The following is a 23,396-nucleotide window of genomic DNA, read 5'->3' on the forward strand; positions in this document are numbered from 1 at the left end:
AGAACTGAGCAAATGCTTCACAGCGCGTGACCGAATTGTCAGGGCTCCCGCCTGAGGTGGCGGGAGTTAAAAGGCCTCTGACAATCCGAAACAACTCCGCCGGACGGTTCTTTGCAGACGCAATAGTGGCCGCAAAGAAGGTTTTCTTTGCGGCCTTTATTGCCGCGGCATATGCCCTAAGAAAGGACACAAACCGTGCTCGATTTGACTCGCTCGGATCCGAGCTCCACACGCTCTCTAGTTCCCTCTTCCTTCGCTTCATCACTGCCAGCTCCTCAATAAACCAAGGGGCTGGTTTAGCTCGGCTACTTGAGAGGGGACGTTCCGGAGCAATCATGTCAATAGCCCTGGCCATCTCCCCATTCCAGAGAGCGACCAAGGCTTCGACATGGTCACCTACCGAGGTGGCGGGAAAATCCCCAAGAGCCGTCAGGAATCCATTCGGATCCATAAGCCTCCTGGGGCGGACCATCTTAATGGGTCCTCCACCTTTGCAGAGGTTAGGGGGCGCAGTGAGCCTAAATCTGATCAGGAAGTGGTCGGTCCATGGCAATGGAGAGATGGACAACTCCTCCACACCGCCACCCTGTTCCCATCCCTGGCAGAAAACCAAGTCCAATGTGTGTCTAGCACAGTGGGTGGGGCCAGATATTTGTTGGGACAGCCCCATGGTTGCCATGGCAGACATGAAGTCCTGAGCTGCACCTGTGAGGGTCGCCTCGGCATGGATATTGAAGTCTCCCAGCACAAGGAGCTGTTGAGACTCCAACACCAGGCTCGAGACTACCCCCGCTAGCTCAGGTAGGGAGACTGTAGTGCAGCGAGGTGGACGGATGCTTGGGAAGTGTTCGACTTGTGATTTTTTGATACGAAATCTAGCATATAGATCCGTTTGCTGTGACATACTGTGCTTTTGTGTCAGTAAAATAAATAATAATAATAATAATAATAATAATAATAATAATAATAATTTATATCCCGCTCTCTTTTCAAAAGGCCTCAGGGTGGCTTACAACCAATAAATATAAAACCAGCAGAGTGATCTTGTTTGCTATGGACTCATCTTGTGTTTCTAATAATAATAATAATAATAATAATAATAATAATAGTATGAAAATACATCACACAGTCCTAGATGCTTGGGAAGTGTTCGACTTGTGATTGTGATATAGATCTGTTTGCTGTGACATACTGTGATTTTGTGCCAGTAAAATAAATAAATAATAAAAATAATGTCAGTAAAATGATGATGATGATGATGATGATGATGATGATGATGATGATGATGTTGATGTTGATGATGGAAGATGCCAATGACTATCCCAAATATGCCTGGGATGGTGGTGGTGGGACTGAGAAAAAGCCTCCCGTCAGGTATGAAAACTCGAGCATACTGTGCTTTTGTCAGTAAAATAAATTAATAATAATAATAATAATAATAATAATAATAATAATAATAGTGTCAGTAAAATGATGCTGATGATGCTGATGATGGAAGATACCAATGAATATCCCAAATATGCCTGGGATGGTGGTGGTGGGACTGAGAAAAAGCCTTCCGTCAGGTATGAAAACTCGAGCATACTGTGCTTTTGTGTCAGTAAAATAAATTAATAATAATAATAATAATAATAATAATAATAATAATAATAATAGTGTCAGTAAAATGATGCTGATGATGGAAGATACCAATGAATATCCCAAATATGCCTGGGATGGTGGTGGTGGGACTGAGAAAAAGCCTTCCGTCAGGTATGAAAACTCGAGCATACTGTGCTTTTGTGTCAGTAAAATAAATTAATAATAATAATAATAATAGTGTCAGTAAAATGATGCTGATGATGCTGATGATGGAAGATACCAATAAATATCCCAAATATGCCTGGGATGGTGGTGGTCGGACTGAGAAAAAGCCTTCCATCAGATGTGAAAACTCGAGCCGATTTGTAAGTTCAAGCAGGGTCTTATAGGACAAAACAGTGATCATCTGCAAGTATATTGACACCCCGATTCATCTCGAGGTGGCTCCTTGCTCTCCCCATGACATTTCTTCACTTCTGGGAAGAATTGTGGGTTAGCCTTGACTTAGTAAAAGTCAAGATTAAGAAATTGCACAACCAAAACCTCTGCCAGGTGAAAGACCACAGGGGATGCCTGTCAAACCCGATCCTGGTCCAAAAGGGAGTCAAACAAGGGTGTGTACTAGCCCCACTCCTCTTCAACATCTTTTTGCACGATCTCCCTACTGCCCTGGCTCAAGTTGACGGGCATAGCCTCAAGATTGGCCCAAAGCATGTCCCCCTCTTGTTATTTGCGGATGACGCAGCCCTATTATCCCTCTCTCATGTGGGCTTAAAAAGACTCCTGCATAAATTTGTTGACTTTTGCGAGGCGAACGAACTGCAGGTGAACTACGACAAAACCAAAATCTTGGCGTTTGGGAAAAGCAACAAAAGACAAGTCTGGAAGATAAAGGGCCACTATATTGAGCAAGTAAAACATTTCAAATACCTAGGTCTCTGGTTTAGCAACAACTTGTCATGGTCCACCCACTTAAAATATACACTGGCCCGGGCCAAATCGAGTGGCTGTGTGACCAGGAGGTTCTTCCACTCCAGGGGTAATCAATATATCCCCCTAGCTCTGCAAGTCTTCAAAGCAAAGGCGATGTCACAACTTCTCTATGGAGCACCCATCTGGTTAACCCCCAATAACAGCGCCATCAGATCTTTTCATTCGAAATTCCTCCACAAACTATATGGTGCCCCCAACTGTGTCCCGTATGCAGTTCTTTGTCTTGAATCTGGGCAATATTCTATTGAGGCTACTATCTGGCTAATCGTCATTAAATTTTGGCTATCTATACACTATCAAAGTCCCAGAGACTCTCTGACTCAACTCACCTTGAGCGAACTCCACCACTCCAAATGGTGCTCAACTGTCCTGGCAAAGATCGGGGAATTGGGCTACGACAGCGATTTCCTGACCCTACTATCTTTTCCCGAGATTTTTACCCTCATCAAAAGGAGGCTGCTAGATAGGGACCACAACCAATTGTTGAGCTTGGCAAACAAATCCTGCTCACCTATTTTTTATACTCTCTGCCATGTTATGCCAATAAAGGCTTATTGTATTGTATTGTATTGACTTAGTAAAAGTTGGAGGATGCTTCAGAGTTTGCTTGGGATCCCAAAAATAATTTATGGATCGCTATCCCCATTCTGATTCATGAAAGTATTTAAATGTCGTCCTACCGCCGTCGTCTGCTTTTCAAGTTCGAAAGATCCTCATTCATGAATGCATGGGAGACAGCTTTCTAATTGCCGGTCGGGCAAAGGAAGAAAGAGAAGAAGAACTCGTTTTGATAAACTCTTCTCTTACCTAATTGTCCCGCAGCTAAAATAAAGGGGCCGGGGCAGGAACGAGCACGTTGCTAAACACTCTCAGGTTTTTCTGGAAGAGTTCCTCGCTCACATCGGGCTCCCGCTCTGCAAATGGGATGGATGTTCTGTGGACTCTCTTGTCTGCAGTCGCAGAGCTTGTGGTCCTCTTCGCTCTCCTCCACCTGGCATTTGTTGTGGGGTACTATCTCCGCAACGTCAAAGTCCCACATGGCGTCTGTGGACCCTGGAATCTGAAGTTTTTAGCGTTTTTAATTATATGGGTGGTGTCAATGGTAAGTTTGTTGCCCTGGAACTCATGCTTTGTTCTGTTCCTGGTTCGGAAGTGTCAGTCCCGTTTAATAGGGCTGGGCAATTCGTTTCGTTAATTCGTAATTCGTTAAAAAATTCGTTAATTTTTGAATTACAAAACGATTACAAAACTTATTTTTAAACCTGAAAGTGTTTTTAAATATTGAAACGGCAGGCGCCAAAAATTTTTGTATTTCCGTCCATTTCGGAAATACGTAAGATGGCCGCCTGGCTTGCTGGGAGCTCTCCTCTCTCAGCGCCGGCTGAGCAAGCGAGCGAGAGGGCGAGCGGCGAGCGAGAGGGCGAGGGCGAGCGGCGAGCGAGAGGGCGAGTGAGAGGGCGAGCGGCGAGCGAGAGGGCGAGGGCGAGCGGCGAGCAAGAGGGCGAGAGGGCGAGGGCGAGCGGCGAGCGAGAGGGTGAGCGAGAGGGCAAGCGGCGAGCGAGAGGGCGAGGGCGAGCGGCAAGCGAGCGGCGAGCGAGAGGGCCCGCCAGAGTGAGTGCCTGCCTTCCCTCAATAATAATTTCTCCTCCCTATTCTACTAAATTAATAATTAAATTTAAAAAATATTTAAAAAATATTGAAAAAAAAAGGGCGCCATCTTTACAAAATGTTTTGTAAATATTAACAAAATTTCGTAAATACCGAACTTTTTTAAGGGAAAATTTTGTAATTATTTTAAATATCGAAACAAAGAAACACCCCAAATACAAATCGATTTTAGAAACAAATTTTTGCGTTGTTACCCAGGCCTATTATTTACCTCTTTATCTCCCCCAAAGGGGACCCAAAAGTGGCTTAACATAAAAGCATCAGCATAACCATTTGCGATATATACATTCTTCCTCTCTTTCTTTCTCTTCCTCTTCTCCTCCTTGTTTTTCAATTTCTTCATTTTTTGCTCTCCTCTCCCCTTTTCTTCTTCTTCCACTCTTGCTTTCTCTTCCCCTTCTTCTCCTTTCCTTGTTCTTCTTCCTCTACTTCCTCTTTTGCTCTCCTCCTATCCTCATTCTTCTCCTTCTTCCTCTCCTCCTCCTCCTTTCCTCTTCTTCCCTTCTTCTTCTTCTTCCTCTTTTGCTCTCATCTTCTCATCATTCTTCTCCTTCTTCCTCTCCTCCTCCTCCTTTCCTCTTCTTCCCTTCTTCTTCTTCTTCTTCTTCTTCTTCTTCTTCTTCGTCTTCCTCTTTTGCTCTCATCTTCTCATCATTCTTCTCCTTCTTCCTCTGCTCCTCCTCCTTTCCTCTTCTTCCCTTCTTCTTCTTCTTCTTCCTCTTCTTCCTCTTTTGCTCTCATCTTCTCATTCTTCTCCTTCTTCCTCTGCTCCTCCTCCTTTCCTCTTCTTCCCTTCTTCTTCTTCTTCTTCTTCTTCTTCCTCTTCTTCCTCTTTTGCTCTCATCTTCTCCTCATTCTTCTCCTTCTTCCTCTGCTCCTCCTCCTTTCCTCTTCTTCCCTTCTTCTTCTTCCTCTTCTTCCTCTTTTGCTCTCATCTTCTCATTCTTCTCCTTCTTCCTCTGCTCCTCCTCCTTTCCTCTTCTTCCCTTCTTCTTCTTCTTCTTCTTCTTCTTCCTCTTCTTCCTCTTTTGCTCTCATCTTCTCCTCATTCTTCTCCTTCTTCCTCTCCTCCTCCTCCTCCTTTCCTCTTCTTCCCTTCTTCTTCTTCTTCTTCTTCTTCTTCTTCTTCTTCTTCTTCCTCTTTTGCTCTCCTCTCCTCATTCTTCTCCTTCTTCCTCTCCTCCTCCTCCTTTCCTCTTCTTCCCTTCTCCTTCTCCTTCTCCTCCTTCTTCTTCTTCCTCTTTTGCTCTCCTCTCCTCATTCTTCTCCTTCTTCCTCTTCCTCTTCTCCTCCTTTCCTCTTCTCTTTGTTCTTCTTCTTCTTCTTCCTCTTTTGCTCTCCTCCTCTTCTCCTTCTTCTTTTCTCCTCCTTCATCTTTCCCCTCTTCCTCTCTTGCTTTCTCTTCCTCTTTCACTCTCCTCCTCTCCTTGTTCTTCTCTCCTCCTCCTCCATCTTCCTCTTGCTTCCTCTTCTCCACTCCTAGAAAAGACACCAAGGGCCATCCCGTTCCTAATAATAATAATAATAATAATAATAATAATAATAATAAATCACACTAGATGCTTGAGAAGTTTTCGATTCCTCTACTTCCTCTTTTGCTCTCCTCCTCTCCTCATTCTTCTCCTTCTTCCTCTCCTGCTCCTCCTTTCCTCCTCTTCTCTTCTCTTTTTTCTTCTTCCTCTTCCTCTTTTGCTCTCCTCTCCTCATTCTTCTCCTTCTTCCTCTTCTCCTCCTTTCCTCTTCTCTTTGTTCTTCTTCTTCTTCCTATTTTGCTCTCCTCCTCTCCTCATTCTTCTTTTCTCCTCCTTCATCTTTCCCCTCTTCCTCTCTTGCTTTCTCTTTCACTCTCCTCCTCTCCTTGTTCTTCTCCTCCATCTTCCTCTTGCTTCCTCTTCTCCACTCCTAGAAAAGACACCAAGAGCCATCCCGTTCCTAATAATAATAATAATAATAATAATAATAATAATAATAAATCACACTAGATGCTTGGGAATTTTTCGATTTGTGATTTTGTGATATGTAATCCAGCATATATATCTCATTTGCTGTGACATACTGTGTTTTTGTGTTAGTAACATAATAATAATAATAATAATAATAATAATATCTTGGAAGAGACCCCAGGGGCCATCCAGTCCACCCCAATAACAACAATAACTTTGTGTCAGAAGTGACTTGAAAAACTTCAAGTCACTTCTGGTGTGAGAGAATTGACTGTCTGCAAAAACGTTGCCCAGGGGACATCCAGATATTTGATGTTTTACATGTGGGAGGCTTCTCTCATGCCTCCGTCTGATAAGCTAGAGCTTGACAGATGGGAGCTCACCAGGCTTCCCGGATTCAAACTACCAACCTGTCAGTCAACCAGTCCTGCCAGCACAAGGATTTAACCCATTGCGCCATTGGGGGTCTCAATAATAATAATAATAATAATAATAATAATAATAATAATACTTGAGTTGGAAGAGACCCAACTTGAGTTGGAAGAGACTCAACACAAGGATTTAACCCATTGCGCCACTGGGGTCTCAATAATAATAATAATAATAATAATAATAATAATAATAATAATACTTAAGTTGGAAGAGACCCAACTTGAGTTGGAAGAGACTCAACACAATCAAAACAATGCCTCCTCTTAAATGAACTATCAGTTAGAAGCATATTCCATCGCAGTACAGCTCTTTCCCTCTGGATGGTCTTCCTAAACTTGAGGTGGAGTGTCCTCTTCTGCAATTTGAATCCATTGCTTCAAAACTTCAAAATCTTTGTCTTTGTGGGAGGGATGTCCTGCAGCATGCTTTGCTCTAGATTTTCAATGAATATCTCAACCAAGCAGTAGTTACTCTGAACTACTTTCAGAGTAAGGACCACACAATTAAGCAGGAAACAACACTTCCAAGGCAGGAACAGAACATTTTTTTCAATTTTTGTTGCATAGTGATATTTCATGACCACATAATTTGTTTATACTCGTCATCGACATATATGCAAATGCAGTTATTCCTACATTCTTTGGGTCCTAAACTTTTTGGACAAGGAATGCCATCCTTTCAGCCTAGTTGTCATATTTGTAGATTAGACTGGTTTACATCTTCGAGGAGAAGATGGGGCAATGCTGACAGGGGACAGGGAAAAGGCAGAACTACTTAATGCCTTCTTTGCCTCGGTCTTCTCACAAAAAGAGAGTCTTCAACCTCAGCAAGATGGAGTGGATGAGGGATTAGAGGACATCCAACCCCAAATTGGGAAACAAGTCGTCCAGGAATACCTGGCCGCTCTTAATGAGTTCAAGTCCCCAGGGCCAGACCAACTACACCCAAGAGTACTGAAGGAACTAGCGGAAGTCATTTCGGAACCATTGGCAACCACCTTTGAGAGTTCTTGGAGAACGGGAGAAGTTCCAGCAGATTGGAGGAGGGCCAATGTGGTCCCAATCTTCAAGAAGGGAAAAAAGGACGACCCAAACAACTACCGTCCGGTCAGCCTCACGTCGATACCGGGCAAGATTCTGGAAAAGACTGTTAAAGAAGCGGTCTGCAAACACTTAGAAACAAATGCAGTCATCGCTAATAGTCAACATGGATTTATCAAAAACAAGTCATGCCAGACTCATCTGATCTCTTTCTTCGATAGAGCTACAAGCTGGGTAGATGCGGGGAATGCCGTGGATGTAGCGTACCTGGATTTCAGTAAGGCCTTCGACAAGGTCCCCCATGACCTTCTGGCAAGGAAACTAGTTCAATGTGGGCTAGGCAAAACTACGGTGAGGTGGATCTGGAATTGGTTAAGTGGACGAACACAGAGAGTGCTCACTAATGCTTCCTCTTCATCTTGGAAAGAAGTGACGAGTGGAGTGCCGCAGGGTTCCGTCCTGGGCCCGGTCCTGTTCAACATCTTTATTAACGACTTAGATGAAGGGCTAGAAGGCATGATCATCAAGTTTGCAGACGACACCAAATTGGGAGGGATAGCCAATACTCCAGAGGACAGGAGCAGAATTCAAAACGATCTTGACAGATTAGAGAGATGAATGGCCAAAACTAACAAAATGAAGTTCAACAGTGACAAATGCAAGATACTCCACTTTGGCAGAAAAAATGAAATGCAAAGATACAGAATGGGGGACGCCTGGCTCGAGAGTAGTACGTGTGAAAAAGATCTTGGAGTCCTCGTGGACAACAAGTTAAACATGAGCCAACAATGTGATGTGGCGGCAAAAAAAGCCAATGGGATTTTGGCCTGCATCAAGAGGAGCATAGTGTCTAGATCTAAGGAAGTAATGCTACCCCTCTATTCTGCCTTGGTTAGACCACATCTGGAATATTGTGTTCAATTCTGGGCACCACAATTCAAGAGAGATATTGACAAGCTGGAATGTGTCCAGAGGAGGGCGACTAAAATGATCAAGGGTCTGGAGAACAAGCCCTATGAGGAGCGGCTTAGGGAGCTGGGCATGTTTAGCCTGAAGAAGAGAAGGCTGAGAGGAGATATGATAGCCATGTATAAATATGTGAGAGGAAGCCACAGGGAGGAGGGAGCAAGCTTGTTTTCTGCTTCCCTGGAGACTAGGACGCAAGGGAACAATGGCTTCAAACTACAAGAGAGGAGATTCCATCTGAACATTAGGAAGAACTTCCTGACTGTGAGAGCCGTTCAGCAGTGGAACTCTCTGCCCCGGAGTGTGGTGGAGGCTCCTTCTTTGGAAGCTTTTAAGCAGAGGCTGGATGGCCATCTGTCAGGGGTGATTTGAATGCAATATTCCTGCTTCTTGGCAGAATGGGGTGGGACTGGATGGCCCATGAGGTCTCTTCCAACTCTTTGATTCTATGATTCTATGATTCTATGATTCTATCATTGAAAAATCCAAAACCTAGCATTTAACTCTGCCTCTTTTGTTTTCCCTTCAAGTTAAATGCAATGACTTTATGTGAGCCCTAGATGGTGGTATAAGCCAATTACATTGGCATATCCAACAATCCTGCACTGCAATATCAACATAGTTGTGTTATTTCTATACTGGGCTTCCCCTCTGGGATATGATTACTCTTGGTAGTTATAACCGGCACTGTTATATCTCAACAAAGCTGTCTGGTGGTCTGCAGTCAGAACCTTAGCCGATACAGATCACAGCAGCTTTTAAATTTTTCAAAAAAATAATAGCAGATTGGTGAAATGCTCTGAAACTTGGCAGACTTGCACTCATAAATGTAGCCTATAACTAAGGCAAGTTTCTTCCTGATAGGCCTAAACAGTGATGGATAAACGAGCATCTAAAATTTCCCCATTGGCAGTAATAGATTGAATCTTGCTGGAACGAAAATGGAACCCCCCTCTCAATTTGGAGATTTTCCCAGTAAACATAATGGTTTGACACTACTTTAACTGCCATGATCCAATGCTATGGAACACTGGTATTTGTAGTAGGGCTGTGTACGATATCGTCTTGTTGTACCGGGTTTGGGGGATTGGGCTGCTGAATACATGAAAATGAGTTTGATGGTTTCCACAAGAAGTGGAAAAAGGGAGAAATCACCAAAGAAGAATTCAAACAAATAGCCAACACCTGTAGGGAAAAGGTCCACAAGGCTAAAGCACAAAACAAGCTCAGGCTTGCCAGGGACATTAAAAACAATAAAATGGGCTTCTTTTCTTATGTCAATAGAAAAAGGAAAAACAAGGAGGTGATAGGACCTCTTCGAGGAGAAGATGGGGCAATGCAGACTTGGCAGACTTGCACTCATAAATGTAGCCTATAACTAAGGCAAGTTTCTTCCTGATAGGCCTAAAAAGTGATGGATAAATGAGCATCTAAAATTTCCCCATTGGCAGTAATAGATTGAATCTTACTGGAACAAAAATGGAACCCCCCTCTCAATTTGGAGATTTTCCCAGTAAACATAATGGTGGGTGGGGGAGCTAAAAACAGGGTTGAAAACAGCACAGGTTTTTGCCAAGATGTATACCCCTAACTTGTAGTTTGGCGATATCAGAGTAGCATTAGCACCCCGCAGAATGTCTCAGCCAAAACGCGTTGATATCGCTTCTAAAGGTAATTATTTAACGAATTAATAACGAATTAAGAAATTAACGAACTGGATCAACCAAGCCTAATGGTTATCATGGTTTTTTATCAGTGAACAGATGGCAACTGGTAGATGGCATATGTTCTTTATCTCACAAACTAGAGCTGATGGGGAGAATGGGTGAAATGTTTGGAATCAGCAGGTCAAATATACCCAAAAACAGGGCTCACGTTTGCGGTACCAATATGCGTGTCCCTTCTGGGTCGCCAAATTTTGAATAGCATGGCCCTTGGCAAAGCTGATCTTGTTGCTTCAGCAGCAGTGGAATTACAGTTCCCATGATTCCACAACATTGACTCATGATAGTTAAAGTGGTAGCAAACTGTATTTGTTTATATGCAGCTATTGAATGAACAAGAAATAACTTATGTTCGTTTCTTATTTCTTTTGAGCTTAAAATGGGCATGAAAGCGTGGTACTCTATTTGGTATTTGTGAGTATTGGGTCTCCTGGTGGGTTTATATGGCCTTTAACCTTGCGTAGTTGGCTAACCTATGCTAAAATGAAGAACATTCAGCCCACTGGACCTCACTCAGTTCGTCAACTTTCGGCCAGTCTCCAATCTCCCCTACTTGGGCAAAGTCCTGGAACGTGTGGTGGCCTCGCAACTCCAGGAATTCCTGGTGGACACGGACTATCTAGATCCGTCACAGTCTGGCTTTAGGCCGGGACATGGTACTGAGACAGCCTTGGTCGCCTTAGTTGATGATCTGCGCCGGGAACTGGACAGGGGGAGTGTGTCCCTGCTGGTTCTGCTGGACCTCTCTTCGGCCTTCGATACCGTCGACCATGGTATCCTTCTGGGACGCCTCGCGGGAATGGGTCTTGGGGGTACTGCCTTGCAGTGGCTCCGGTCCTTTCTCGAGGGTCGCTCCCAGAAGGTGTCACTAGGGGACTCCTGCTCGACTCCTCGGCCATTGCACTGTGGAGTCCCGCAGGGCTCAATACTGTCCCCTATGTTGTTTAACATATACATGAAGCCGTTGGGAGAGATCATCCGGAGTTTTGGGGTACGATGTCATCTGTACGCAGATGATGTCCAACTCTATCACTCTTTTCCACCTGCCACTAAGGAGGCTGTTCAGGTCATGAACCGGTGCTTGGCCACTGTCTCGGACTGGATGAGGGACAACAGATTGAAACTAAATCCAGACAAGACAGAGGTACTTCTGGTCAGTAGGGCTGGGCGGTTTCGTTTCGTTAATTCGTAATTCGTTAATAATTCGTTATTTTTTTTAATTACAAAACGATAACGAACCATTCTGGAGCAATTTTTTTTTAAAAAACGAATTTTTAAACACTTTTGTAAATGCTTCGTATTTCGTTATTGTATTCGTTTCGTTATTGTTCTGAGGTCGTTTCGTTATTATTTCCGCATGTCTGGGGCAAGTTTTTTGTTTAATTAGTGAAAAAAAATTATAACATCACACCAACAGTCAACAACAGAGGGAGAGGGAAGCTTCAGAAGTTTTTGGAGGTTTTTTAGCGTATTTCGCGGTCGCGTCCGCCATTAACGAATCGATTCGTTACTGTTTCGGAAATCGATTCGTTAATGTTTTGTAATTTTTTTCACATTTACGAAATTTCGTAAATATCGAACTTTTTAAAAGGAAAATTTTGTAATTATTTTAAATAACGAAACGCAAAACCCACCAAAAAACGAATCGATTTTAGAAACAATTTTTTCCGTTGTTACCCAGGCCTGTGGTCAGTTGTAAGACCGAACAGGGTACGGGGTTACAGCCTGTGCTGGACGGAGTCACACTCCCCCTGAAAGCTCAGGTACGCAGTCTGGGAGTTCTCCTGGATTCATCGCTGAGCCTGGAACCCCACGTCATAGCGGTGGTCAGGGGAGCATTCACACAATTAAAATTTGTGCGCCAGCTGCGTCCGTACCTTGGGAGGGCTGACTTGGCCACGGTAGTACACGCTTTGGTTACATCCCGCTTAGACTACTGCAACACTCTCTACGTGGGGTTGCCTTTGAAGACTGCCCGGAAGCTGCAGCAAGTCCAACGCGCGGCAGCCAGATTACTAACGGGGGCTGGGTACAGGGAGCACACCACTCCGCTGTTACGCCAGCTCCACTGGCTGCCAATTAGCTTCCGAGCACAATTCAAAGTGCTGGTGTTGACCTATAAAGCCCTAAACGACTCCGGCCCTGTTTACCTCTCCGAACGTATTCTCCCCTACGTACCATCAAGACTACTAAGATCATCTGGAGAGGCCCTGCTCTCGGTCCCACCGGCCTCGCAAGCGCGCCTGGTGGGGACGAGGGACAGGGCCTTCTCGGTGGTGGCCTCTCTCCCTCTGGAGGCCAGAACCGCCCCATCCATCCTAACATTTAGGAAACGGGTGAAGATGTGGCTGTGGAGTCAGGCCTTCGAGGAATGAGACAACACCATAGGACCCTGGATGGAAGTTGAGGTAGATCCATCTTAATAGGACGACGGACCACTGTAGTTTTATATATAGTGTTTTGTAAAGTTGTTGTTGTAATTGTGATATATGATATTTTAATGAGTGTATATGTTTTTATGGCTGAGTCCCTCAATGAGGTTGAGAAGCTCAGTATAGAAAACTGTGAAATAAATAAATAAATAAATAAATACGATTTTTTTTTGTCTCATCTGAAAACAGGATTACATTTTCAAGAAAATAGGCATCATAAAGACCGACTTTGCTCTGGCGAACTTCATCCTGGACACACCTCTTTTTGTGTCCAAGGATCCATCCCTCTCCATCTGCAATACCCACATAGAGGGCGTCCCTGTGAGGTTCTATCGGCCCAAACCGCACCGACTTTTGCAGAGAGGGGTCCTTTTCATTCATGGAGGAGGTGGTACCACTGGAAGCATTGGTAATGATGAATACAGGACAATCAAGAGAGCCCATGAAAACTTTTCTTTCAAGGAACATCCTACTTCAAATATTCATTCTTCAAGTTTTGCTTCCCTTCTTCCATCCTTCTTTTTTTCCTTCTTTCCGTCATCCTCCCTCCCTCCCTTCCTTCCTTCCCTCCCTTCCTTTTTCCTTCCATCCTACTTTTCTTCCTTCCATCCTTCTTTTCTTCCTTCCCTCCCTCCCTCTTTCCTCCCCATCCTTCTTTCCTTCCCTCCTTCCATCCTTCTTTCTTCCTTCCCTTCCTCCCTCCTTCCATCCTTTCTTTCTTTCCTTCCTCCCTTCTTCCTCCCTTCCTTCCTTTCCTCCTACCCTTCCTTCCCTCCCGTCTTCCTTCCATCCTTCTTTTCTTCCTTCCTTCCCTTCCTTCCTTCCCTCCCTCCCTTTTTCCTTCCATCCTTCTTTTCTTCCTTCCTTCCTTCCTTCCCTCCCTCCCTCTTTCCTTCTTTCCTTCCTTCCTTCCCTCCTTCCATCCTTCTTTCTTCCTTACCTTCCTCCCTCCTTCCCTCCCTCTTTCCTTTCTTCTTTCCTTCCTCCCTTCTTTCTTCCTTCCTTTCCTCCTACCCTTCCTTCCCTCCCGTCTTCCTTCCATCCTTCTTTTCTTCCTTCCTTCCCTCCCTCCCTCCCTTTTTCCTTCCATCCTTCTTTTCTTCCTTCCTTCCCTCCCTCTTTCCTCCCCATCCTTCTTTCCTTCCTTCCTTCCCTCCTTCCCTCCTTCTTTCTTCCTTACCTTCCTCCCTCCTTCCATCCTTTCTTTCTTTCCTCCCTCCCTCCCTCCTTCCCTCCCTCTTTCCTTTCTTCTTTCCTTCCTCTCTTCTTTCTTCCTTCCTTTCCTCCTACCCTTCCTTCCCTCCCGTCTTCCATCCTTCTTTTCTACCTTCCTTCCCTTCCTTCCTCCTTTCCCCCTTCCTTCCTCTTTCCACCCTAACTTCTTTCCTTCCTTCCCTTCCTCTCTCCTTTCATCCTTCTTTCATTCCTTCCCTCCCTCCCCCTTCCATCCTTCTTTCTTTCCCTCCCTCCTTCCTCCTTCCATCCTTCTTTCTTTCCTTCTTTCCCTCCCTTCCTCCTGCCATCTTTCTTTCGTTCCTTCCCTCCTTCCCACCCTCCTTCTCTCTTTCTTTCCTTCTACCCTTCCTCCCTAGTTTCTTCCTTCCTTTCCTCCTACCCTTCCTTCCCTTCCTCCCTTCCATCTTCCTTCCTTCCTTATTTTCTTCCTTCCCTCCCTCTTTTCACCCAAACTTCTTTCTGTCCTTCCCTCCCTCCTATCCTTCCCTTCTTCCTTCCATCCTTTTTTCCTTCGTTTCCTTCCTCCTGCCATCCTTCTTTCGTTCCTTCCCTCCCTCTTTCTCTCTTTCCTTCCTTTCTTCTTTCCTTCCTCCCTTCTTTCTTCCTCCCTTTCCTCCTACCCTTCCTTCCCTCCCGTCTTCCTTCCTTCCTTCCTTCCTTCCTTCCTTCCTTCCTCCTTTTCCCCTTCCTTCCTCTTTCCACCCTATTTTCTTTCCTTCCTTCCCTTCCTCTCTTCTTTCATCCTTTCATTCCTTCCCTCCTCCCTTCCATCCTTCTTTCTTTCCCTCTCTCCTTCCCTCATGCCCTTCTTCCTTTCATCCATCCTTCTTTCCTTCCTTCCCTTCCGTCCTCCTTCCATCTTTCTTTCTTTCCTTCCTTCCCTCTCTTCCTCCTGCCATCCATCCTTCTTTTGTTCCTTCCCTCCTTCCCAACCTCCTTCTCTCTTTCTTTCCTCCTCTCCTTCCTTCCTTCCCTCCCTCCATCCTTATTTTCTTCCTTCCCTTCCCTTCCCTCCCTCCCTCTTTTCACCCAATCTTCTTTCTGTCCTTCCCTCCCTCCTATCCTTCCTTCCATCCTTCTTCTTTTTCCTTCGTTCCCTTCCTCCTGCCATCCTTCTTTCGTTCCTTCCCTCTCTCCTTCTCTCTTTCCTCCCTTTTATCCTTCCTCCCTTTCCTCCTACCCTTCCCTCCCTCCCGTCTTCCATCTTTATTTTCTTCCTTCCTTCCCTCCCTCTTTCCACCCCTCCTTCCTTCCCTTCTTCCTTCCTTCCTTTTCAGTCCCTCCATCCCTCCCTCCCTCCTTCCTTTTTCCCTTTTCTTCCTTTCTTCCATCCATCCATCCTTCCTTCTTCATTCCTTCCCTCCCTTCCCTCCTTCCTTCTTTCCCTCTCTCCCTCCTTCCTCTCTATCTCTCTCTCTTTCTCAAAATGTTCAAATGAGCTTGGGGTCATGTTCAGAGCAATTATAGCTTCCTGCCATGGTCTAATCATGTAACTCAGTGTTGTTTCACACTATATAGTATAGAACTTTAGTCCTATGAGAAAATGCCTTGGGCTGTGTCCTATGGAATTCCAGGGGGTTGTAGTTTGCGGAGGCACTAATCCCAGGACCTCACAGGATAGAACCGTGTCAGTCAAAATTTATTTATTTATTTATTTATTTCGAGCATTTCTACCCCGCCCTTCTCAACCCCCATGGGGGGGACTCAGGGCAGCTTACAACTGGCACAAATGCAAAATGGAATCATAGTGCTATATAGGCTTGGGCGGTTTCGTTCGTTAATTTCGTAATTCGTTATTAATTCGTATTTAAATTAGCTTACGACCCAATATTGAGCCATGCAGGAATAGTGTGAGGAGTAAATTAGATTTGAAACAATTTTTTCAATTTATTTCGTAATTATTTCATTATTATTTCGTAATTATTTCGTAATTATTTTCGCATGTCTGGTAGGCCTGGGCGGTTTCGTTTCGTTAATTCGTAATTCGTTAATAATTCGTTAATTTTTCCAATTACAAAACGATAACGAACCATTCTGGAGCAATCATTTAAAAAAATGAATTTTTAAACACGTTTTGTAAATGCTTCGTATTTCGTTATTGTATTCGTTTCGTTATTGTTCTGAGGTCGTTTTGTTATTATTTCCGCATGTCTGGGCCAGTTTTATGGTTTAATTAGTGAAAAAAAATTATAATATCACACCAACAATCAAGAACAGAGGGAGAGGGAAGCTTCAGAAGTTTTTGGAGGTTTTTTAGCGTATTTCGCGGTCGCGTCCGCCATTAACGAATCGATTCGTTATTGTTTCGGAAATCGATTCATTAATTTTTTACCATTTACGAAATTTTGTAAATATCGAACTTTTTAAAAGGAAAATTTTGTAATTATTTTAAATATCGAAACAAAAAAAAACCCAAATACAAATCGATTTTAGAAACAAATTTTTCCGTTGTTACCCAGACCTAATGTCTGGTGCAAGTTTTGTAGTTGTTGTTTGTTTTATCACACCAACAGTCAACAACACAGGGAGAGGGAAGCTTCAGAAGTTCCCCCGGTCCCATTTGGAGGTTTTTTTTAGCATATTGCGCAATTGCATCCGCCATTAACGAATTGATTCGTAATTATACGAAATTTCGTATATTTTGAAATTTTTAAAAGGAAAATTTCGGAATTCTTTAAAAAAACGAAACACAAGGGACCCCTAAAAACAAAACGAGTTTAGAACCCATTTTTTCCATGGTTACACAAGCCTAGTGGGGGGCCAGGTGGTTCGGATCGAAAGTAAATTCCAATTTTCACAGAAAAAATGATAAAAAATAAATTATCACACCAACAGTCAACAACAGAGGGAGAGGGAAGCTTCAGAAGTTTCCCCTGTCCCATTTGGAGGTTTTTTTTAGCATATTGCGCAATTGCGTCTGCCATTAACGAATCGATTCGTAATTATACGAAATTTCGTAAATTTCGAAATTTTTAAAAGGAAAATTTCGGAATTCTTTAAAAAAACGAAATGTGATGGACCCCTAAAAACGAAACGAGTTTAGAAACAAATTTTTCTGTTGTTACCCAAGCCTAGTGCTATAACTTTGAAGCATGGAAGTTTCCCCAGTTTATCAGTTTATCATCAGACTTCTCTCGTTATCTCAAGCATTAGAAAACTAGTTCTTATGTAATAGCAGCTATTCTCTCCGTAGGCGCATCTACACTTAACATAGTTTGGCATCTCTTTAACTGCCATGAGTCAATGTTATGGTAGTTATAATTAGGATTATCTTGTCTCTTAAACAAGATTAAAGGTAGAGTTGTATCTTGGTGAGACACCAACAGTCTTTGGCAGGGAAGGCTAAAGAACATCTTTTCTTTTCCAGCTTCCTATGACCCACTGTGCCGCTATCTCTCCAAAGAAAGTGACTCAGTCATTTTATCCATTGGGTAAGTAAAGATAAAACAATGTCTCTGATGTATTGTCGAAGGCTTTCATGACCGGAATCACTGGGTTGTTGTAGGTTTTTCCGGGCTGTATGGCCATGTTCTGGAGGCAATTTTTCTCCTGACGTTTCGCTTCAGAAGTTCCCCCTGTCCCATTTGGAGGTTTTTTTAGCATATTGCGCAATCGCATCCGCCATTAACGAATCGATTCGTAATTTTACGAAATTTCGTAAATTTTGAATTTTTTTAAAGGAAAATTTTGGAATTATTAAAAAAAACAAAACGCAAGGGCCCACTAAAAACGAAACGAGTTTAGAACCAAATTTTTCCGTAGTTACCCAAGCCTACTATCTATCTATAATTGTCTATCTGTCAGTGTCTAAACAGCATTGGATGTTTAGTGAATATGAGTGTTCTGTGATCTTCCCTGAGTCCCCTTTCGGGTGAGATATAAATAGTGTTAATAAATAAATAAATAAATAAATAATCATTGTGGCCTCTTCCAATGCCAAGATCCTATGAAGCAACACTTAAGTGAAACCCATTAATTCAATGATTCTACTCTTGTTGCAACTGACAATAGGATTCGACCCTCTTGGTTCAGATTTGTAGCACCACGAGACAAATGTGAACCCCCTTTTTTTCTCATTTTCATAGGTATTCTCTGGTTCCTTACCAGCCCTATCCGGTACAATACTACCAATGCCTGGACGTTGCCATTCATTTTATGAAACATGCCGAAGAGTATGGGGTTGATTCCAGTCGGGTGATAATCTGGGGGGACAGCTTCGGAGGATTGGTAGCAGCGTCCGTTTCCCAGATGCTCATCCAGAAGGATGGTGCCCCCAAATTATGCGCTCAGGTGTTGGTGTACCCTTTTCTTCAGTCCGTGAAGCACAGCCTGCCTTCCTACATGCAAAATCTCAATTCACCTCCCTTAGGCAAGATAGGCCTGGTGACACTGGCCTTGAAGTACATCCAGAAAGACGTCTCCCTCCTGGAGGTGATCCTACAAGGAGCCCATGTCTCCAAGGAGGTGAAGGCCAAATATGATAAATGGCTGAGCAAAGAGAATCTCCCGGAAGAATTTAGAGGGAGGGAAACCAAAGCTAGAACTTCGCGCGGTTTCTCCTTTGGGAGTATGGAGGAGCTTGTCGACCAGTTGTGTGGGCCACTCCTCTCTCCACTATTGGTTGAGGACGCTATAATCCGGCGGCTTCCAGACACATTCATTATGACCTGTCAGTTTGATGCCTTGAGAGACGACGGGGTTTTGTACAAGAAGCGTCTGGAGGACAATGGGGTCCCGGTCACCTGGTGCCACTTAGAGGACGGCTTCCATGGATTTCTGAATTTTATCATCAATACGCCTTTTGCTTTTTCGATTTGCAAAGAAGGAGCAGACAACATGGTCAACTATATCAGACGTTTCTAAGAAAACATTTCAAATCTCCAGGTCCTCCGCGGTGAAGACTGTATGATCTACGTAAGAATTAAAAATTGCTCTCTCCGGGAATCCTGAGACCATATTATTATTATTATTATTATTATTATTATTATTATTTATTTATCTTACTTATATACTAGGGCTGGGCGGTTTCGTTCGTTAATTTCGTAATTCGTTATTAATTCTAGGCCTGGGCGGTTTCGTTTCGTTAATTCGTAATTCGTTAATAATTCGTTAATTTTTCCAATTACAAAACGATAACGAACCATTCTGGAGCAATAATTAAAAAAACGAATTTTTGAACACGTTTTGTAAATGCTTCGTATTTCGTTATTGTATTCGTTTCGTTATTGTTCTGAGGTCGTTTCGTTATTATTTCCGCATGTCTGGGCCAGTTTTATGGTTTAATTAGTGAAAAAAAATTATAATATCACACCAACAGTCAACAACAGAGGGAGAGGGAAGCTTCAGAAGGTTTTGGAGGTTTTTTAGCGTATTTCGCGGTCGCGTCCGCCATTAACGAATCGATTCGTTATTGTTTCGGAAATTGATTCGTTAATTTTTTACCATTTACGAAATTTCGTAAATATCGAACTTTTTAAAAGGAAAATTTTGTAATTATTTTAAATATCGAAACAAAAAAAACCCCCAAATACAAATCGATTTTAGAAACAAATTTTTGCGTTGTTATCCAGGCCTAATTAATTCATTATTTTTTTTGATAACGAAGCGATATTGAACCATTCAGGAGCAACTAAAAATCGAAACGAATTTTTAAAATTTATTTCGTAATTGTTTCGAAATTGTTTCGTTATTATTTCGTTATTATTTCCGTATGTCCGGTGCAAGTTTTATGGTTGTTGTTTGTTTTTATCAGTGATAAAAAATAAATTATCACACCAACAGTCAACAACAGACGGAGAGGGAAGCTTCAGAAGTTCCCCTGGTCCCATTTGGAGGTTTTTTTAGCGTATTGCGCAATCGCGTCCGCCATTAACGAATCGATTCGTTATTGTTTCGAAATTGTTTCGTAATTTCCGAAATTTTGTAAATATCGAACTTTTTAAAAGAAAAATTTCTGAATTCTTTTAAAAAACGAAACGCAAAAACCCCCTAAAAACGAATCGAGTTTAGAAACAAATTTTTCCGCGGTTGCCCAGCCCTATTATATACCGCTGTTCTCAGCCCGAAGGTGACTCACAGCGGTTCACAACAAATACGAACAGCAAAAAATCAGTGCTACAGTATAGAAACAGTTAACAACCTAACACATTACACAATTAATAAACAGTTACTACAATACCCATTCACTGTCGTCTCGTCATCAAAAACATGTTCCAGATTCGTCATCCATTGTTCCATTCCAGTGTTCATTAACCAATCATTGCACTAATTATTCGAACGTCTGTTCAAACAGCCAGGTCTTCACTTTTTTGCGGAATACCATTAGAGATGGTGCTAGTCTAATGTCCGTAGGAAGGGCGTTCCACAGCCGAGGAGCCACCACCGAGAAGGCCCTATCTCTCGTCCCCGGCAGCCGAGCTTGAGAAGCAGGCGGGATCGAGAGGAGGGTCTCCCCGCTTAGATTACTGCAACGCTCTCTACGTGGGGTTGCCTTTGAAGGCTGCCCGGAAGCTGCAGCAAGTCCAACGCGCGGCAGCCAGATTACTAATGGGGGCTGGGTACAGGGAGCACACCACTCCGCTGTTACACCAGCTCCACTGGCTGCCAATTAGCTTCCAAGCACAATTCAAAGTGCTGGTGTTGACCTATAAAGCCCTAAACGACTCCGGCCCTGTTTACCTCTCCGAACGTATTCTCCCCTACGAACCATCAGGATTACTAAGATCATCTGGAGGGGCCCTGCTCTCGGTCCCACCAGCCTCGCAAGCGCGGCTGGTGGGGACGAGGGACAGGGCCTTCTCGGTGGTGGCCCCATGACTCTGGAACTCTCTCCCTCTGGAGGCCAGAACCACCCCATCCATCCTAACATTTAGGAAACGGGTGAAGACGTGGCTGTGGAGTCAGGCCTTCGAGGAATGAGACAACACCATAGGACTCTGGATGGAAGTGGATATAGATCCATCTTATTAGGACGACTGACCACTGTAGTTTTATATTTAGTATTTTTAAAGTTGTTTTGTAATTTGTGATATATGATATTTTAATGAATGTATATGTTTTTATGGCTGTAAACCGGGCTGAGTCCCTCGACGAGGTTGAGAAGCTCGGTATACAAAACTATGAAATAAATAATAAATAATAGGCCTGGGTAACAACGCAAAAATTTGTTTCTAAAATTGATTTGTAATTGGGGTTTTTTTTTTTGTTTCGATATTTAAAATAATTACAAAATTTTCCAAAAAAAAAGTTCGGTATTTACGAAATTTCGTAAATATTTACAAAACATTTTGTAAAGATGGCGCCCTTTTTTTTTCAATATTTTTAAAATATTTTTTTAATTTAATTATTAATTTAGTAGAATTAAATTATTATTAAGGGGGGAAGGCAGGCACTCACTCTGGCGGGCCCTCTCTCTCGCCGCTCGCTCGCCCCTCTCGCGAGCCGCTCGCTCGCCCCTCTCCCTTCCAAGGAAAAGTAAGCTCGCCCTCTCAGCAAGCATCGGCAGGCGGAGAGACCAATCCCGCACTTTCCTGGGGGGAGAGGGAGGAAGGAGTGGGGGGGGGCGCCTGCCGTTTTGATATTTAAAAACACTTCCAGGTTAAAAAAAAAGTTTTATAATCGTTTCGTAATTCAAAAATTAACGAATTTTTTAACGAATTACGAATTAACAAAACGAATTGTCCAGCCCTAATAAATAATAAATCTCCCTGGAAGATCTCAAAGTCCTGGTGGGTTAATAGGCAGAGATGCGGTCGGATAGGTAGCTTGGGCCAGAACCGTTTAGGGCTTTAAAGGCCAACACCAGCACTTTGAATTCAGCCCGGTAGCAGATCGGTAGCCAGTGGAGTTGACGCAACAGGGGGGTTGTATGCTCCCTGTTAAAATCATGGCTGCCGAGCGTTGGACTAGTTGGAGCTTCCGAGCTGTCTTCAAAGGCAACCCCACGTAGAGAGCGTTGCAGTAGTCTAAACGGGATGTAACCAGAGCGTGGACTACCGTGGCCAAGTCAGACTTCCCAAGGTACGGGTGCAGCTGGCGCACAAGCTTTAGCTGTGCAAATGCTCCCCTGGTCACCGCCGAAACCTGGGGTTCCAGGCTCAGCGATGAGTCCAGGATCACACCCAAGCTGCGAACCTGCGTCTTCAAACAGTCAGACTGTATCATCAACATCGGATGGAATCTCGAGAGAACATATTAATCAAATCTGTGAATAGCACTATGCAACACGATTTGTGTTCCTAAATGTTGTTCCCTAATTGATTCTAATTTTTTTCCATCTTATGTTACTTTACTGTTCAATTGTAAATCTGCCTTAGCACTTTCGGCTTTAACTCTCTTCACTAACTGTTCCAAGCCTTTGCTAGTTTTTGACACAAGTACGGTGTCATTTGTGTAGCTTAAATTACACTATGTAACATGATTTTTGTTCCTGGGTTATAAATACCATTTCCTAATTGGTTCTATCATAATAATAGAAAAAGTGTATTAAACTGCAAAGAAAACTTTCTTTTTATGAGACATTCTGCAGCAGCATGGTTGACTCTAGTTTTTCAATGAATATCTAGTATCCACAAATCCAACCTAGTTTGTGACAGCCACAGAAACAAAATATCTCAAGTGAAAAAACTACTTTCAACATAAGTACCCCACAATTAAACAGGAAATAACACTTTCAAACCAGGAACAGAATTGTTTTCAAATTTTGTTACAAAGTTTAATGAAATTTGGAGAAGTAAAACCACCTCACTTAATGAGGCGGTGGTCTCTCCCCTGCTGAAGAAACCAGATTTAGATTCTTCGGTTCCCTCCAGTTACCGCCCAGTTTTGAATCTCTCATTCCTGGGCAAGGTGATTGAGAGGGCAACAGCGGAGCAGTTGCAGCAATTCCTAGACGCCACAGCCGGACTAGATTCCTCCCTTCTAGTCCGGCTTCCGTGCGGGGCATGAGACAGAGACTGTGCTGGTCTCCATCACGGATCACCTTCGATGCCAGCTTGACCAGGGCGGGTCGGCGCTGCTTGTGTTATTGGATCTCACAGCAGCATTGGACACAGTCGACCACAATCTTTTGACCCACCGCCTTGCTGTTGCTGGAGTGAGTCAGGGGGAGAGCTTTGAATTGGCTGTCCTCCTTTCTTCTCAACTGTGGACAGCGAGTGGAGAGGGGAGGCCTGGTCTCTGAGAGGTCCCCCCTCTCTCTCTTGTGGAGTTCCTCAGGGGGCCATTCTCTCCCCTCTGTTGTTTAACATCTATATGCGACCACTTGCTCAGCTGGTCCGAGATTTTGGGCTTGTTACCAGTATGCTGATGACACTCAGCTTGTGCTGAAGATGGAAGGCCGACCGGACTCTGTACCCGATTGTTTCCATCAGTGCCTCGAGG

General features: G+C 43.5%; 1 protein-coding gene across 1 annotated transcript; it reads left to right on the plus strand.

Moving 5' to 3' along the window:
- The first annotated feature begins 1,470 nt into the window (after positions 1–1,470).
- Positions 1,471–19,024, plus strand: LOC132764925 (arylacetamide deacetylase-like 4). Its single transcript, XM_067472893.1, has 5 exons — positions 1,471–1,565; positions 12,029–12,110; positions 12,969–13,188; positions 17,383–17,446; positions 18,101–19,024. The coding sequence occupies exons 1-5, from the start codon at positions 1,471–1,473 to the stop codon at positions 18,876–18,878; spliced, it is 1,239 nt and encodes a 412-aa protein (XP_067328994.1). The 3' UTR covers positions 18,879–19,024.
- The last annotated feature ends 4,372 nt before the right edge of the window (positions 19,025–23,396 follow it).

The sequence above is a fragment of the Anolis sagrei genome, chromosome 13, assembly GCF_037176765.1.
Source record: "Anolis sagrei isolate rAnoSag1 chromosome 13, rAnoSag1.mat, whole genome shotgun sequence".
Taxonomy (NCBI): Eukaryota; Metazoa; Chordata; class Lepidosauria; order Squamata; family Dactyloidae; genus Anolis; species Anolis sagrei.